This window comes from Dreissena polymorpha, chromosome 4 (genome assembly GCF_020536995.1).
Source record: "Dreissena polymorpha isolate Duluth1 chromosome 4, UMN_Dpol_1.0, whole genome shotgun sequence".
Classification (NCBI taxonomy): Eukaryota; Metazoa; Mollusca; class Bivalvia; order Myida; family Dreissenidae; genus Dreissena; species Dreissena polymorpha.
In genome coordinates, this window is record NC_068358.1 from 124,096,669 (window position 1) to 124,112,701 (window position 16,033).

Sequence of the window (16,033 nt, forward strand, 5' to 3'; positions counted from 1 at the left end):
CATGGCATATCTTGCCGAAAGCCCGCGGAAATTAATGTTCGCAAAAAAGCTGTTCTTGAATTACAAACATCACACGAAGTGGTCTTACTCATTTTAGTTCAGAGTCCGAATTTACTGACTCTTAACAGTATAACATCATTCTTATGGCATTTTTTGTTCAGTCCCAAAGATGTATTTATTATACATTTGTGTGAATACTTCATCATAATGACTCACATTGCGCTGGTCTGGACTGTGATTTCCGGTTCGACGGACGGTTCCTTTGTCCGTAACAGGAGCCTGCCGTTAAACGTTAGGAACCGCCGGAAGTGCATGCGGTATCTGGGACTGTTGTACGCATACAGGAACGGATTGACGGCAGATTTCATCCAGAGAAAAAAGTTGAAAAACTCGTACAGACTTGTGTTCACGCAATCATCACAGAATGATATGAGCACAGTGGTGATGGAATATGGCGCCCAAAAGATCAGGAAAGCCACGACAAGCATTGCGAGAAACTTGGCCGCCTTCCTGTGGCGTCCCCCTGGGTCACGGGCCGCTGGCGGCAATGCGTTAGCTATCCCAGTTCGATTACCTGGATTTATGGATGACGCCGACTGAACATGACTACTCGTGGACGGATTCACCTTTGAACGCTGCTTAATTTTGACGTAGATTAAAGCATTTAGAGACGTCATGCACACGAATGGAATAAGGAACTCAACGAACGCAGTGATCGTAGTGAAGACGCGGTCGTAAGCGAATTCCACGTCGCAGTCCATGTTTTTCACGGTCGAGTAGCCCACCCAGGCGTCCCAGCCGATGATAGCGGGGGAGAACACCAGGAAGGAGATTAGCCAAGCGCATACAACCTGTGCGACGCCCACGCGCCTCGTGATCTTTATCATGTAGGAGTGTCCCATCTGAATTAGTAGCAGCCGATCTAGACTGATGATCAACATCAGCATTATGGATTGAAAACACAGCGTGAAGTCGCACACGAGGTATATCTTACAAAATGCGTACCCGAACGGCCACGTAAATTCCATGAGGGTATACACGGTGTAAAAAGGTAAACTGATCGCGGAGAGAAGTAAATCCGTGATTCCGAGTTGAAATAAGTAGAAATCGTACACGGTGCAGAGTCGCTGATCCCGCAAGTACGCTATTACTGTCATTGAATTGCCTGTGATCGATATCAAAATGAGTATCGCCAGGCCGATCGCTGCTGGGATCTGTACCCCTGGGGTCATAGGAATGATACCTTCGTCTTCGTTGTTGTAGTCCTCCCCTGGGGGCGCTGTCGACATGTTTAGAGGATAGAGCGTAGAAACAACTTTTTTGTTAAAGGCTCAAACAAAATTCGTCGCGCTCTCTTCTACATAAGTCCCAGAATAAAAGTGTAACGTGTGATCGCAAGCTTTTTGTATTGTAATCTAAATACAAACAACTAGAAACGTTGCCTATTTATGTACGTTAAAAATCGATTCCATTATTTATTGCCGTATGACGATCGTCTTCTCTCATATGACGGCGCCTATTAATCAGCTCTGCTGGAAGTTAAGTGTGTCGTTCGAGCATCGATGCCATAGCGACATCAGGCAGACACACAGATCTAAGCTTTGAAACTCGCTTTGAGACTCGATGCACGAGGGTCATAATTGAAGTCTAGTTAAATCGTCTGTATTGATATGTCGAATGCAATAGAATAAGTCGCAGAGGAACAATAAACTTTCTGTGTTGACTATTTAGAAGAACACACATGCATAAAAAGTGTCATTTTACGCGCGACTTCATAACATATAAATTTAAATGTGATTTACGTCAATCCAGGCGTTATTCCATACAATCAGTAAATATCTCTTATATATGAGCGTCGTTTGGTCTTAGTAAACGTTTTACTTAACTCCCAGCTTCGTTAAACCGGTGCTTTGTAAACGTTTCTTTCTGAACCAGAAGGTCTTTTAGCTCATTGTGCCTTTGCTTACACATGAAGCTAATATCGACGCTTTGATTTTGAAGCGTGTGTCTGCTCAATGCCCATTTCCGGTCAACATGTTATTGGTTGCTTATCACAATCGATTAATTGTAAGTTTGTGTACTCACGAATTCTGATAACATTAACCTTTTGAACAAATATAACATGAAATTACGGCCCACAAAAGTTATATCCATTAATGGTTTATAATCTGAAACGGGTATGCAAACACCCGAGCTAAAAGACATAATGCTCGATACTCATTACCGGTTAACAACCTTTAGTTTGCTTGTCAGAATCGATTAGTAGTAGATTTATTTACTCTTGCATTATGATAACATTAACTATTTGAACATATATCACAGGAAACTAAGGCACACGAAAGTCAGATTTTTGGATTCATTCGATATACATGTGCATGCATTTATAAATTCATAATCCATGTTTGGGACAGAGAGACTGAAGCAAAATAAGGTACTAGTACAAAATTTAATACAATTAAGTCTTTATTATATGAAATTGGTATTCAAACACCAGAGCAAAAGACATAATGCTAAATGCTTATAAATGTATGAAAAATATAATTACCCAAGTATAAAAATGTATCGTTATAATTTAATTTAATTATCTTTAATAGATACTTTAAAATGCCGCAAACAGTCTTGAAATTTGATATAATCATTTTCGTATACTAATATATATTTCTGTGTGAAATAAGTTCACTAAATAATATAAAGATGGTACATCACAGCGATTATCTTCAAATACACAAACAAGTATAACCAACCATTATTCAGATTTATTATGAAATTATTTAGATAATTTTATTGATTACTTTTTAAGAGTTTAACATTACACGTGAGAAGTCAACTGTCAAGATAATTTGAACAATTTGGGCACAGAATAATTTAACAGTTTCATGCAATCTTCCCTTAATATGTATTACTGTGATAAAACGGTCTCAGGCTTCGACAAAAACTCCTTCAAATATTTTAATGGTGATAAAAAGAGTTCAAAGAATTTGAAAGAACAGTGATGCTTTTGCTTTATTTAGTCAAGATGATAAATTAAAATTCGCAATAACAAGCTAGATATTGCGTATCTAAATTGAGCTCATATCAAACCAGTCTAATACCGAACTGGTACTATATGCTATTCGATGTGGAGTGAATATATTCCCAGATATGTATTCGATAATTACATGATATGCGATAAAGTTTGAATACCCAATACCCAGCTTGGAATTCGACCCTGAATATACTTGATATTTGACCAGGGCTTGATATATAGAGAATACTAGGTTGGTGACGTGGATGGAGAATGGTTATCTGGCAAGTCAGATGAATTCATCGGGTGAGCCAGATAACCATTCTCCATCCACGTCACCAACCACGTGTGTGAAGTTCGCCTATTTAGCCCATTTAGCCTATTTAGCCTATTTAGTACATAGGTTGAAATATACATCCTATTTAGCCTATTTAGCCTATTTAACAGCCTCTTCAGCCGTTTTAGCCTATTAAGAAATTTTAGTACATAGGTAAAAACATACATCCTATTTAGCCTATTTAGCCTACTTAACAGCCTTTTTAGCCTATTTAGCAAGTTTAGTACATACGTAGACATTCACATCCTATTTAGCCTATTTATCCCCTGGAAGCGACGTAGTGCACGCTGACCAGCCGTCGACGGCCTATCGGGCTGAACTAGTTTTGGCCAGGACTTTTAATTAGGGTCGGTCCCGTGCATGCAGCCTATTTAGCTATTTCTCGTATTCGTCATTTCGCAGTGAACGGGCATGCCCCTTTAAGGGCCCCTTTCGGACGAACAAGAGTAATCCCCCGGAAGCGACCTAGTGCACGCTGACCAGCCGTCGACTGCATATCGGGCTGAAATAGATTCGACCGGGACTTTTAATTAGGATCGGAGTCAGGTGCAGCCTATTTAGCGTATTATGCGACATTTTGCCTGTGAGTGGGCATGCCCCTTTAAGGACCCCTTTCGGACGAACAAGAGTTATCCCCCGGAAGCGACCTAGTGCACGCTGACCAGCCGTCGACTGCCTTTCGGGCTGAACTAGTTTCGGCCTGGACTTTTAATTAGGATCGGAGTCAGGTGCAGCCTATTTAGCGTATTACGCGACATTTTGCTTGTGAGTGGACATGCCCCTTTAAGGGTCCCTTTCGGACGAACAAGAGTTATCCCCCGGAAGCGACCTATTGCACGCTGACGAGCCGTCGACTGCCTATCTTGCTGAACTAAATTCGGCCGGGACTTTTATTAGGATCGGAGTCAGGTGCAGCCTATTTAGCATATTACGCGACATTTTGCCTGTGAGTGGGCATGCCCCTTTAAGGTCCCCTTTCGGACGAACAAGAGTTATCCCCCGGAAGCGACCTAGTGCACGCTGACCAGTCGTCGACTGCCTATCGGGCTGAACTAGTTTCGGCCGGGACTTTTAATTACGATCGGAGTCAGGTGCAGCCTATTTAGCGTATAACGCGACATTTTGCCTGTGAGTGGGCATGCCCCTTTAAGGTCCCCTTTCGGACGAACAAGAGTTATCCCCCGGAAGCGACCCAGTGCACGTTGACCAGCCGTCGACTGCATATCGGGCTGAACTAGTTTCGACCTGGACAATTTTGATTAGGATCGGAGTCAGGTGCAGCCTATTTAGCGTATTACGCGACATTTTGCCTGTGAGTGGGCATGCCCCTTTAAGGGCACCTTTCGGACGAACAAGAGTTATCCCCCGGAAGCGACCTAGTGCACGCTATACAGCCGTCGATTGCCTATCGGGCTGAACTAGTGTCGGCCGGGACTTTTAATTAGGATCGGAGTCAGGTGCAGCCTATTTAGCGTATTACGCGACATTTTGCCTGTGAGTGGGCATGCCCCTTTAAGGGCCTCTTTCGGACGAACAAGAGTTATCCCCCGGAAGCGACCTAGTGCACGCTGACCAGCCGTCGACTGCCTATCGGGCTGAACTAGTTTCGGCCGGGAGTTTTAATTAGGATCGGAGTCAGGTGCAGCCTATTTAGCGTATTACGCGACATTTTGCCTGTGAGTGGGAATGCCCCTTTAAGGACCCCTTTCGGACGAACAAGAGCTATCCCCCGGAAGCGACCTAGTGTACGCTGACCAGCCGTCGACTGCCTATCGGGCTGAACTAGTTTTGGCCGGGACTTTTAATTAGGATCGGAGTCAGGTGCAGCCTATTTAGCGTATTACGCGATATTTTGCCTTTGCATGGGCATGCAACTTTAAGGGTCCCTTTCGGACGAACAAGAGTTATCCCCCGGAAGCGACCTAGTGCACGCTGACCAGCCGTCGACTGCCTATCAGGCTGAAACATGTGTAAAGTAAGCCTATTTTGCCTATTTATCAAGTTTAGTTCATAGGTTAAAACTTTCATCCTATTTAGCCTTTTTAGCCTATTTAACACCCTTTTCAGCCTATTTGGACTAATTAACAAGTTAAGTACATACGTTGACACATGCACCCTATTTAGCCTATTTAGCAAGGTTAGTACATATGTTATAGCATACATCATATTAAGCATATTTAGCCTATTTAGCACCCTGTTCAGCCTATTTAGCCTATTTAACAAGTTAAGTACATAGGTTGACACATGAATCCTATTTAGCCTTTTTAGCACCCTCTTCAGCATATTTAGCAAGTTTAGTACAAGGGTTGATACATGCATCCTATTTAGCTTAATTAGGACCCTTTTCAGCCTATTTAGCCTAGTTAACAAGTTTAGTACATGCACATAGGTTGACACATGCATCCAATTTAGCCCAATTAGAACCCTTTCCAGCTTTTTAGCCTTTTTAACAAGTTAAGTACATAGGTTGACACATGCATCCTATTTAGCATATTTAGCCTATTTAGTACCCTATTAAGCCAATTAAGCCTATTTAGCAAGTTAAGAAGATAGGTTAAAACATACATTCTTTTTAGCATATTTAGTTTATAAAGCACCTTTTCAGCATATATAGCCTATTTAACAAGTTAAGTAAATAGGTTGCACATGCATCATATTTAGCCTATTTGTCCTATTTAACACCCTCTCCAGCCTATTTATCAAGTTTAGGACATGGGTTCAACCATGCATCCTATTTAGCCTACATAGCCTATTTAATACCCTTTTTAGCATATTTAGCCTATTTAACAAGTTAAGTACATAGGATGACATATGCATCCTATTTAGCCTATTTAGCACCCTTTTCTGCCTTTTTAGCATATTGAACAAGTTTAGTACATAGATTGACGCATGCATACTATTTAGCCAATCTAGCGTATTTAGCACCCTTTTCAGCCTATTTAGCCTATTTTAAAAGTTTAGTACATAAATTTACATATGCATCCTATTTAGGCTTTTTAGCATATTTAGCAGCCTTTTCTTCCTTTTTAGCCCTTTTACAAGTCTATTACATAGGTTTCAAACATGCATCCTATTTAGCCTGTTTAGCCTATTTAGCACCATTTTCTGCCTATTTAGCCTTTTTAACAAAACTAGTACATAGCTTGGCACTTGCATCCTATTTAGCCTATTTAGTACCCTTTTCAGCCTGTATAGCCTATTTAGCAAGTTAAGTGCAAAAAAAGGTTGACACATGCACCATATTGAGCCTATTTAGCTTATTTGGCATCCTTTTCAGCCTGTTTAGCCTATTTAACAAGTTAAGTACATACCGGTAGGTTGGAACATGCATCCTATTTAGCCTATTTAGTGTCCTTTTCAGCATATTTAGCCTATTTAGCAAGTTAAGTACAAAGTTGACACATGCATCATAATAAGCCTATTTAGCTTATTTGGCACCCTATTCAGCCTATTTAGCCTATTGAACAAGTTAAGTACATAGTTGGACACATGAATCCTATTTAGCCTTTTTAGCCTATTTAACACCATTTTCAGCCTATTTGCCTATTTAACAAGTCTAGTACATAGGTTGAAACATGCATCCTATTTGTCTATATAGCCAATTTAGAGGCGTTTTCAGCCTATTTAGCCTTTTTAACAATTTCAGTACATAGGTTGGAAAATACATCATACTAAGCATATTTAGCATATTAAGCAGCCTTTTCAGCCTATTTAGCCTATTTAGCAAGTTTGGTACATATGCTGAAAAATACGTTCTTATTAGCATATTAAGCAATATGTTCCGCCTATAAAGCCAATATTGCAAGTTAAGTTCATGTATTTAAACATACATCCTTTTTAGCCTCTTAAGCCTATTAAGCAGCCTTTCCTGCTAATTTAGTCTATTTAACAATTATATGAAATAGGTTGAAACAAACCTCATATTTAGGCTATTTAGAAAACCTATTCAGTCTTTTTAGCTTTGAAGAACTCTTATAAAATAGGTGGAGACAAACATCCTATTATTCACTTTAAGCCTATTGAGCAGCCTATTCAGTCTACCTAGCGAGTTAATTAAATAGGTTGAAACATAATTATTAACCCTTATAAGAAGCCTATTCGCCTTAATACGCCTTTTTCGAAAGTTTATTAAATAGGTTGAAACATGTATAAGAGTAAGCCTTTTCAGGCTAAATAGCATCATACTAAATACTTAACCTATTTTGCATTTTTAGCAAAATTTAAATAGGATTAAGTATACAGCCTGTTTAGCAGGCTATTTACAAGCCATTTCCACAACGAGTTTGTATGCACCTTTAAGAGCCCCTTTAAGACAACCAAGAGTTATACACCGGAAGCGACCTTGTTAAAGCTGACCTCCCGTCGGCTGCCTTTCGTACTGATATCATTTCGGCCCGGGGTTTTAATAAGGGTCGGTGTAACATATAGACTATTTAGCGTATTATGCGCTATTTATATTAAGAGTGGACATGCTCATTTAAGGGCCCCTTGCGGACAAACAAGAGTTTTCCCACGGAAGCGAACTAGTGCACGCTGAACTCACGTCGGCTGCCTATCGGGATAAACTAGTTGCGGCCCGAGGTTTTAATTAGGGTCGGCGTCACATACAGCCTATTATGTGTATAATGAGCTATTTACATTGTGAGTGGATATGCATCTATAACGGCAGCTTTCGGACAAACAAGAGTTATACCCCGGATCCGACCTAGTGCACGCTGAACTCCCGACGGCTGAAAGTCGGTCTGATCTAGTTTCGGCTGTTATCCCCCGGAAGCGACCTAGTGCAAGCTTTACTCTCGATGGCTGCCTGTCGGGCTGATCTAGTTTTGGCCCGGGGTTTTAATTAGGGTCGGCGTCACCTACAGCCTATTAAGCGTATAATGCTCTATTTACATGGCGAGTGGGAATGCACATTTTAAGGCCCCTTTCGGACAAACAAGAGTTATCCCCCCCGGAAGCGACCTTGTGCACACTGAACTCCCGTTAGCTGCCTGTCGGGCTGATCTAGTTTCGGCCCTGTGTTTTAATTAGGGTCGAAGTCACCTTAAGCCAAAATAGCGCATTATGAACTATTTACATGGCGGGTGGGTATGGACCTTTAAGGGTCGCATTCGGACAAATAAGAGTTATCACCCGCAAGCGACCTAGTGCAAGCTGAACTCCCGTCGGCTGCATGTCGGGCTGATCTAGTTTCGGCCCTTGATTTTGTATTAGGGTCGGCGTCACCTACAGCCTATTTTGCGTATTATGCATTATTTACATGGCGAGTGGGTATGCACCTTTAAGGGCCCCTTTCGGACAAACAAGAGTTTTCCCCCGGAAGCGACATAGTGCACGTTGAACTCCCGTCGGCTACCTGTCGGACTGATCTAGCTTCGGCCCGGGGTTTTAATTACGGTCGGCGTCACCTACAGCCTATTTAGCGTATTATGCACTATTTACATGGCGAGTGTGTATGCATTTTTAAGGGCCCCTTTCCGAAAAAAAGAGTTATTTCCCGGAAACAACCTATTGCACGCTGAACTCCTGTCGCCTTTCTGTCGGGCTGATCTAGTTTCGGCCCGGGGTTTTAATTAGGGTCGGCGCCATCTCCAGCCTATTAAGCGTATGTATTATGCTCTATTTACATGACGAGCGTGTATGCATCTTTAAGGGCCCCTTTCGTTCAAATAAGATTTATTTACCGGAAGCGACCTAGTGCACGCTGAACACCCGTTGGCTGCCTGTCGGGCTGATCTAGTTTCGGCCCGGGGTTTAAATTAGGCGTCACCTGCGGCCAGTTTAGCGTATGTATTATGCTCTAGTTACTTGGCAAGTGGGTATATACCTATAATGGTTACTTTGGAACAAACAAGAGTTATCCCCCGGAAGCGACCTTGTGCACGCTGAACTCCCGTCGGCTGTCTATGGGGCTGATCTAGTTTCGGCCCGAGGTTTCAGTTAGGGTTTGCGTCACCTTCAGCCTATTTAGTGAATTAGGCGCTATTTACATGGTGAGTGGGTATGCACCTATAATAGCCCCGTTCGGACAAACAAGAGTTATTCCCCGAAAGCGACCTAGTGCTCGCTAAACTCCCGTCGGCTGCCTGTCGGGCTGATCTAGTTTCGGCCCGGGATTTTAATTAATAGCGGCCTCATCAGCAGCCTTTTTGCGTATTTGGTATGCTCTTTTTACATGGCGAGTGGGTATGCACCTTTAAGGGCCCCTTTCGGACAAAAAAGACTTATTCCCCTGAAGCGACCTTATGTGAGTTAAACTTCGGTCGGCTGCCTGTTTAGCTGACCTTGTTTTGGCCCGTGGTCTTAATAGGGTCGGCGTCACAAACTGCATATTTAGCGTATTATACGCTACTTTCATGACGAGTTGTCATGAACCTTTAAGGGCCTTTTTTCGGACAAACATGAGTTATACCCCGGAAGTGACCTAGTGCATGCTGAACTCACGTCGGCTGCCTGTCGGGCTGATCCAGTTTTTAACCTGGGTTTTATAAGGGTCGGCGTCACATACAGGCTTTTTAGCCTATAAGACGTAATTAACATGGCGAGTGGGTATGCACCTTTACGGGCCGCTTTCGGATAAACAAGAGTAATCTCCTGGAGGCGACCTAGTGCCCGCTAAACTCCCGTCGGCTGCCTGTCGGCCTGATCCAGTTTCGGCCCGGGGTTTAAATAAGGGTTGGCGTCGTATAAAACCTACAACGTATACAACGTCGTATTTAGCGCATGAGGCGCTATTTACATGGCGAGTTGGTATGCACCTTTAAGGGCTGCTTTCGGACAAACAAGAGTAATCCCACCGGAAGCTACCTAGTGCACGCTGAACTTACTTCGGCTGCATGTCGGGCTGATCTTTTTTCGGCCCGGGTTTTAATTAAGGTCGGCGTCACAAACAGCCTATTTTGCGGGTTAGGCGCTATGTACATGGCGAGTGTGTATAAGAGCCGCTTTCGGACAAACAAGAGTTATCCCTGGAAAGCGACATAGTGCACGCTGAACTGGCATCGGCTGCCTGTCGGGCTAACCTAGTTTTGACCCGGGGGTTTAAATAGGGTCGGCGACACATACAGCCTATTTAGCGTATACGGAGCTATTGAGATGGCGAGCGAATATGAACCTTTAAGGGCCGCTTTCGGACAAAAAAGAGTTATTCACCGGAAACGACCTATTGCACACTGAACTCTCGACGGCTGCATGTCGGGCCAATGTAGTTGCGGCCGGGGGTTTAATTAGGTCCGGCGTCATCTACAGCCTATTTAGCATATTATTCGCTATTTACATTGCGAGTGGGTTTACAGCTTTAAGGTCAGTGTTCGGACAAACAAGTTATCCCCCGGAAGCGACATAGTGCACGCTGAACTTATGTCGGCTGCCTGTCGGGATGACCTAGTTTCGATCCGAGGTTTTAATTATGGTGTGCGTCACATACAGCCTATTTAGCGTAATAGTCGCTATTTACATTACGAGGTTTAGGGCCGCTTTCGGACTTAAAAGAGTTATCACCCGGAAGCGACATAGTACACGCTGAACTCCCGTCGGCTGCCTGTCGGGTTGATCTGGTTTCGGCCCGGGGTTTGAAGTTGTCTCTTCTTCACATTAGCCTACTTCGCGTAGTATGCTATATTTACATCTCGAATAGGTATGCACTAACAAGATTTTATTTTATCTAAAGGGACTAGCAATCATGACACATCAACTATCTCCGGAATCCACCGTGAGATTTAAGCAAAATCGTCTGCTGATCCAGAGTGCGGGACTAGTTAACATATTAACATTTTGACAATAGTCCGAACGCGTGTCACACATTTGAATGGAATAAAAAAAACAGCGTAAATAAAGAAGACGATAAAAAACTATCGAAAATAAGTAACAGATAAATGTGGTCACGATTATTCTTATTAATCATGACAACACCTTATTCATGTTAGACTTTTAAAAATTAATTGACTTTTATCATTATAATTGGTGCCACTTGTGGTATTTGGTTACCTATGTTAAGGGTAAATTATTGATGTTCGATTGGTTATTGTCGGCTCGGGTACTACTTAAATGTACCCCGTATACTCTTAAATAAACTTAAATGTATCTCTGGTACGATAAGTATACTGAAAGTAATCCGGAAATTTTTACGCGAAATTGGCCGTTGTCGGCGAATTATTTTCAAATTAAGTATGTTTATATTTATGTCAATATTCTGTAAAATTACCGCTATATTATCGCAACTCCTACTTAAACAACCATGATGAGGCAGGATTTGTTCAAAGAGAAATTTGTTTTGTTTTCCGTAGCGCGTTTTACGTCATCGGATTTTAGGCGGGAATAAAACTCGGTTAAAGTCTAAATTGGCTGGGTACGTGTAAGTATATTTTCTGTACCCGGAGTACATAAAGGTTTAAATGTTTTGTTGCGTGATATCTTGTTAATAAGTTTTTGATTTTTTTTTAGTTGAGGCATGCACCGTGTTTGGATTGTGTGCTGTATGTATAATACCTTTAGGGATTGAATCTTGAGTATTGCAAGCAATTAAAAGCAATGAAAAGCAATGGAGATGAAAGATTGGATCGCATACATAGTGCGGATAAATATGACACGTTTGTTCAGGGTTATGAATGCAAAAGATAAAATTCAATGCCGTTTCAATTATTCGTAATTCTAAAGACTTCGTGCAATACTGACAAACGTTTTGGTTTTTATTTGAAGAGGCGATGAATCTCAAAATAGTTTTTCGTTAATTAATGATAAATGCAGATCGTTTGTCAATAAGAACGATTAAAAGCTTTATTTGGTTATGATTCTGAGTACAATTCCATTTGTAGTCTTCTTCATTCAGTGTCAATAGTGAGTGGTTGCTAAAAAGCACATAATAGGTCCAATAGAAATACTTTGGTACATTTGATCATTAAATTTAAATGAAATGAAACACTCGTCGCTTTTTAAACAACTTTAACACAAAATTGCAAAACAATATCTGTTAATACAGTACTCGAGCACATGCCGTTTATGACAGTAATTTGGAGAGAACGCCATATATTTTAGTTATTCTTAGCTCTCGCTTTATACTCTTGCTTTTGTGCTTTGTTACAATGTTTGGAAATATGTTCAATGTTTTTTTTTGCCATAGAAGACATATTAAAACCGGGTTTCTCCCTTACTGAATTAAACTGGTTTAAGTAAAACTAGTCACCCCTAGACCCGAGGGCTTATTAATTTAGCTTAAACTGATAAACTTAAACCGCAATGCACATGGCTTACACATTTAGGTTATAGAATATAAAAAAAATCTACCGAACTATTTAACATTATGCCCCTGATGTCAAAACTTGCCTAACGCTGGAGGTCACTTGTTTTACATAAACATATAAGGATGAAAACCCTTTGTTCTGTCCTGTAAATTACTAATACAAATGAATACAAAAATCTGCAATTTTCATATAAAGTAAGCCAAACATGTCACATAATTATAAAATGTTGGGTATTTTTAACTGAAATTGAAAGGATTGTTAATCTTCGTATATTGAAAGGCTCCGAAGACGGGAGTTAAGCTTGCACTAGGTCGCTTCTGGGGGATATCTCTTGTTTGTCCGAAAAGGGCCCTTAAAGGTGCATACCAACTTGCCATGTAAATAAAGCCTCATTCGCTAAAAAGGCTGTAGATGACGCAGACCCTAATTAAAACACCGGGCCGAAACTACATCAGCCCGACAGAAAGCCAACGGGAGTTCAGCTTGCGCTAGGTCGCTTCTGGGGGATAACTCTTGTTTGTCCAAAAAGGACCCTTTAAGGTGCATACACACTCGCCATGTAAATAAAGCCTAATATATACGCTTGAAAGGATGTAGGTGACGCCGACCCTAATTAAAACACAGGGCCGAAACTAGATCAGCCCGACAGGCAGCCAACGGGAGTTCAGCGTGCACTAGCTCACTTCCGGGGGAAAACTCGTTGTCCGAAAGGGGTCCTTAAAGGTGCATACCCACTCGCCATGTCAATAGAGCCTAATTCGCTAAAAAGGCTGTAGGTGACGGCGACCCTAATTTAAACCTCGGGCCGAAACTAGATCAGCCCGACAGGCAGCCAACTGGAGTTTAGCTTGCACTAGGTCGCCTCCGGGGATTACTCTTTTTTGTACGAAAGGGGCCCTAAAAGGTGCATACACAATCGCCATGTAAACAGAGCATAATACATACGCTAAATAGGCTGTATGTGAAGCCGACCCTAATGAAAACCCCGGGCCGAAACTAAATCAGCCCGACAGGCAGCCGACGGGAGTTCAGCGTGCACTAGGCCGCTACAGGGGATAACTCTTGTTTGTCCGAAAGGGCCCTTAAAGGTGCATACCCACTCGCCATGTACATAGAGCCTAATTCGCGAAATAGGCTGAAGGTTACGCAGACCCTAATTAAAACCCTGGGCCGAAACAAGATGAGCCCGACAGGCAGCCAACGGGAGTTTAGCGTGCACTAGGTCGCTTTCGGGGGATAACTCTTGTTTGTCCGAAATTGGCCCTTAAAGGTGCATACCCACTCTATATGACAATAGAGCATAATACACTAAAAAGGCAGTACGTGACGCCTACCCTAATTAAAACCCCGGGCCGAAACTAGATCAGCCCGACAGGCAGCCGACGGGAGTTCAGCGTGCACAATGTCCTTTCCGGGGGATAAAGTCCTAATTAAAAGTCCCGGCCGAAACTAGTTCACCCCGATGGGCAGTCGACGGCTGGTCAGCGTGCACTAGGTCTCTTCCGGGGGATAACTCTTGTTCGTCCGAAAGGGGCCCTTAAAGGGGCATATCCACTCACAGGCAAAAATGTCGCGTACTACGTTAAATAGGTTGCACCTGGCTCCGATCCTAATTAAAAGTCCCGGCCGAAACTAGGTCAGCCTGACAGGCAGTCGACGGCTGGTCAGCATGCACTAGGTTTCTTCCGGGGGATAACTCTTGTTCGTCCGAAAGGGGCCCTTAAAGGGGCATACCCGCTCACTGGGAAATGACGCATACGAGATGAAGGCTAAATAGGCTGCACGCACGGGGCCGATCCTAATTAAAAGTCCCGCCGAAACTAGTTCAGCCCGATTGGCAGTCGACGGCTGGTCAGCGTGCACTAGGTCTCTTCCGGGGGATAAGACTTGTTCTTCCGAAAGGGCCCTTAAAGGGGCATACCCAATCACTGGGAAATGACGTATACGAGATGAAGGCTAAATAGACTACCGTACATGCACGGGGCCGATCCTAATTTAAAGTCCCGGCCGAAACTAGGTCAGCCCGACAGGCAGTCGACGGCTGGTCAGCGTGCACTATATCACTTCCGGGGGATAACTCTTGTTCGTCAGAAAGGGGCCCTTAAAGGGGCATACCCGCTCACTGGTAAATGACGCAAACGAGATGAAGGCTTAATAGGCTGCATGCACGGGGAAGATCCTAATTATAAGTCACGGCCGAAACTAGTTCAGCCCGATGGGCAGTCGACGGCTGGTCAGCGTGCACAAGGTCTCTTCCGGGGGATAACTCTTGTTCGTCCGAAAGGGGCCCTTAAAGGGGCATACCCAATTACTGGGAAATGACGTAAACGAGATGAAGGCTAAATAGACTACCGTACATGCACGGGGCCGATCCTTATTTAAAGTCCCGGCCGAAACTAGGTCAGCCCGACAGGCAGTCGACGGCTGGTCAGCGTGCACTATGTCACTTTCGGTGGATAATCCTTGTTTGTCCGAAAGGGGCCCTTAAGGTGCATACTCACTGACTGGAAAATGTTTCATCCTATTTAATAAACTTGCTTAGTAGGCTAAAAAGATTAATATGCTACTATATATGCTCAACGAGATGTTTGTTTCAGGTTTCATTTGATATACTTGCTAAAAAGGCTAAATGGCACGTATATTTCTGCCTATTTAATATTTTTATTAAATAGGCAAAGGGGATCAAATGGATCCTTAACAGGCTTACTGACTCAATAGCATGTATATTTCCGCCTACTTACTAATCTTGCTAAACAGGCTGAAAAGGCTATTAAATAGGCTAAATAGGAATGTACTAAACTTGCTATCCGGGTTGAATACATGTAGGCTGAAAAGGCTTTTAAATAGGCTAAATAGAAATGTATAAAACTTGCTAAATGGGCTAAATAGCCTGAAAAGGTTTTTAAATAGGCTTACTAGGATGTTTGTTTCAACATATGTACTAATCTTTTTAAATATGCTAAATAGGCTGAACAGGCTGTTAAAAAGGCTAAAAACTCTAAATAGGATGTATGTTTAAGTCTATGTACTAAATTAAATAGGCTAAGCAGGCTAAATATGATGTCTGTTTCAACCTTTGTTTTTAACTTTCTAAATAGGCTGGAAAGGCTGTTAAATAGGCTAAATAGGCGAAATAGGATGTATGTTTCAACCTATGTACTAAATAGGCTTAATAGGCTAAATAGGCTGAAAATGCTGTTAACTTTGTTGTAAATAGGCTAAATAGGCTAAATAGGTTGAAAATGCAGTTAAAAAGGCTAAATAGGCTATGGACGATGTATGTTTCAAGCTATGTACTAAACTTTCTAAAAAGGCTAAATAGGCTGAAAAGTCTTTAAAAAATGCTAAATAGGCTAAAAGGATGTATGTTTCAACTTATGTACTAAATAGGCTAAATATGCTAAAATGCTGTTGAATTGGCTTAATAGGCTAAATAGGATGTATGTTTCAACC

The 16,033-nt window shown here is 42.3% G+C and overlaps 1 protein-coding gene across 1 annotated transcript; it reads right to left on the reverse strand.

Moving 5' to 3' along the window:
* Positions 1 to 212: 212 nt before the first annotated feature.
* Positions 213 to 1,289, reverse strand: LOC127878754 (tyramine/octopamine receptor-like). Its single transcript, XM_052425282.1, has one exon. It carries the CDS (start codon positions 1,287 to 1,289, stop codon positions 213 to 215), a length of 1,077 nt encoding a protein of 358 aa, XP_052281242.1.
* Between the last annotated feature and the right edge of the window lie 14,744 nt (positions 1,290 to 16,033).

Coding starts and splice junctions, on each gene's coding strand:
- LOC127878754 (XM_052425282.1), bottom strand. CDS start 1,289: ATGTCGACAGCGCCCCCAGGGGAGGACTACAACAACGAAGACGAAGGT.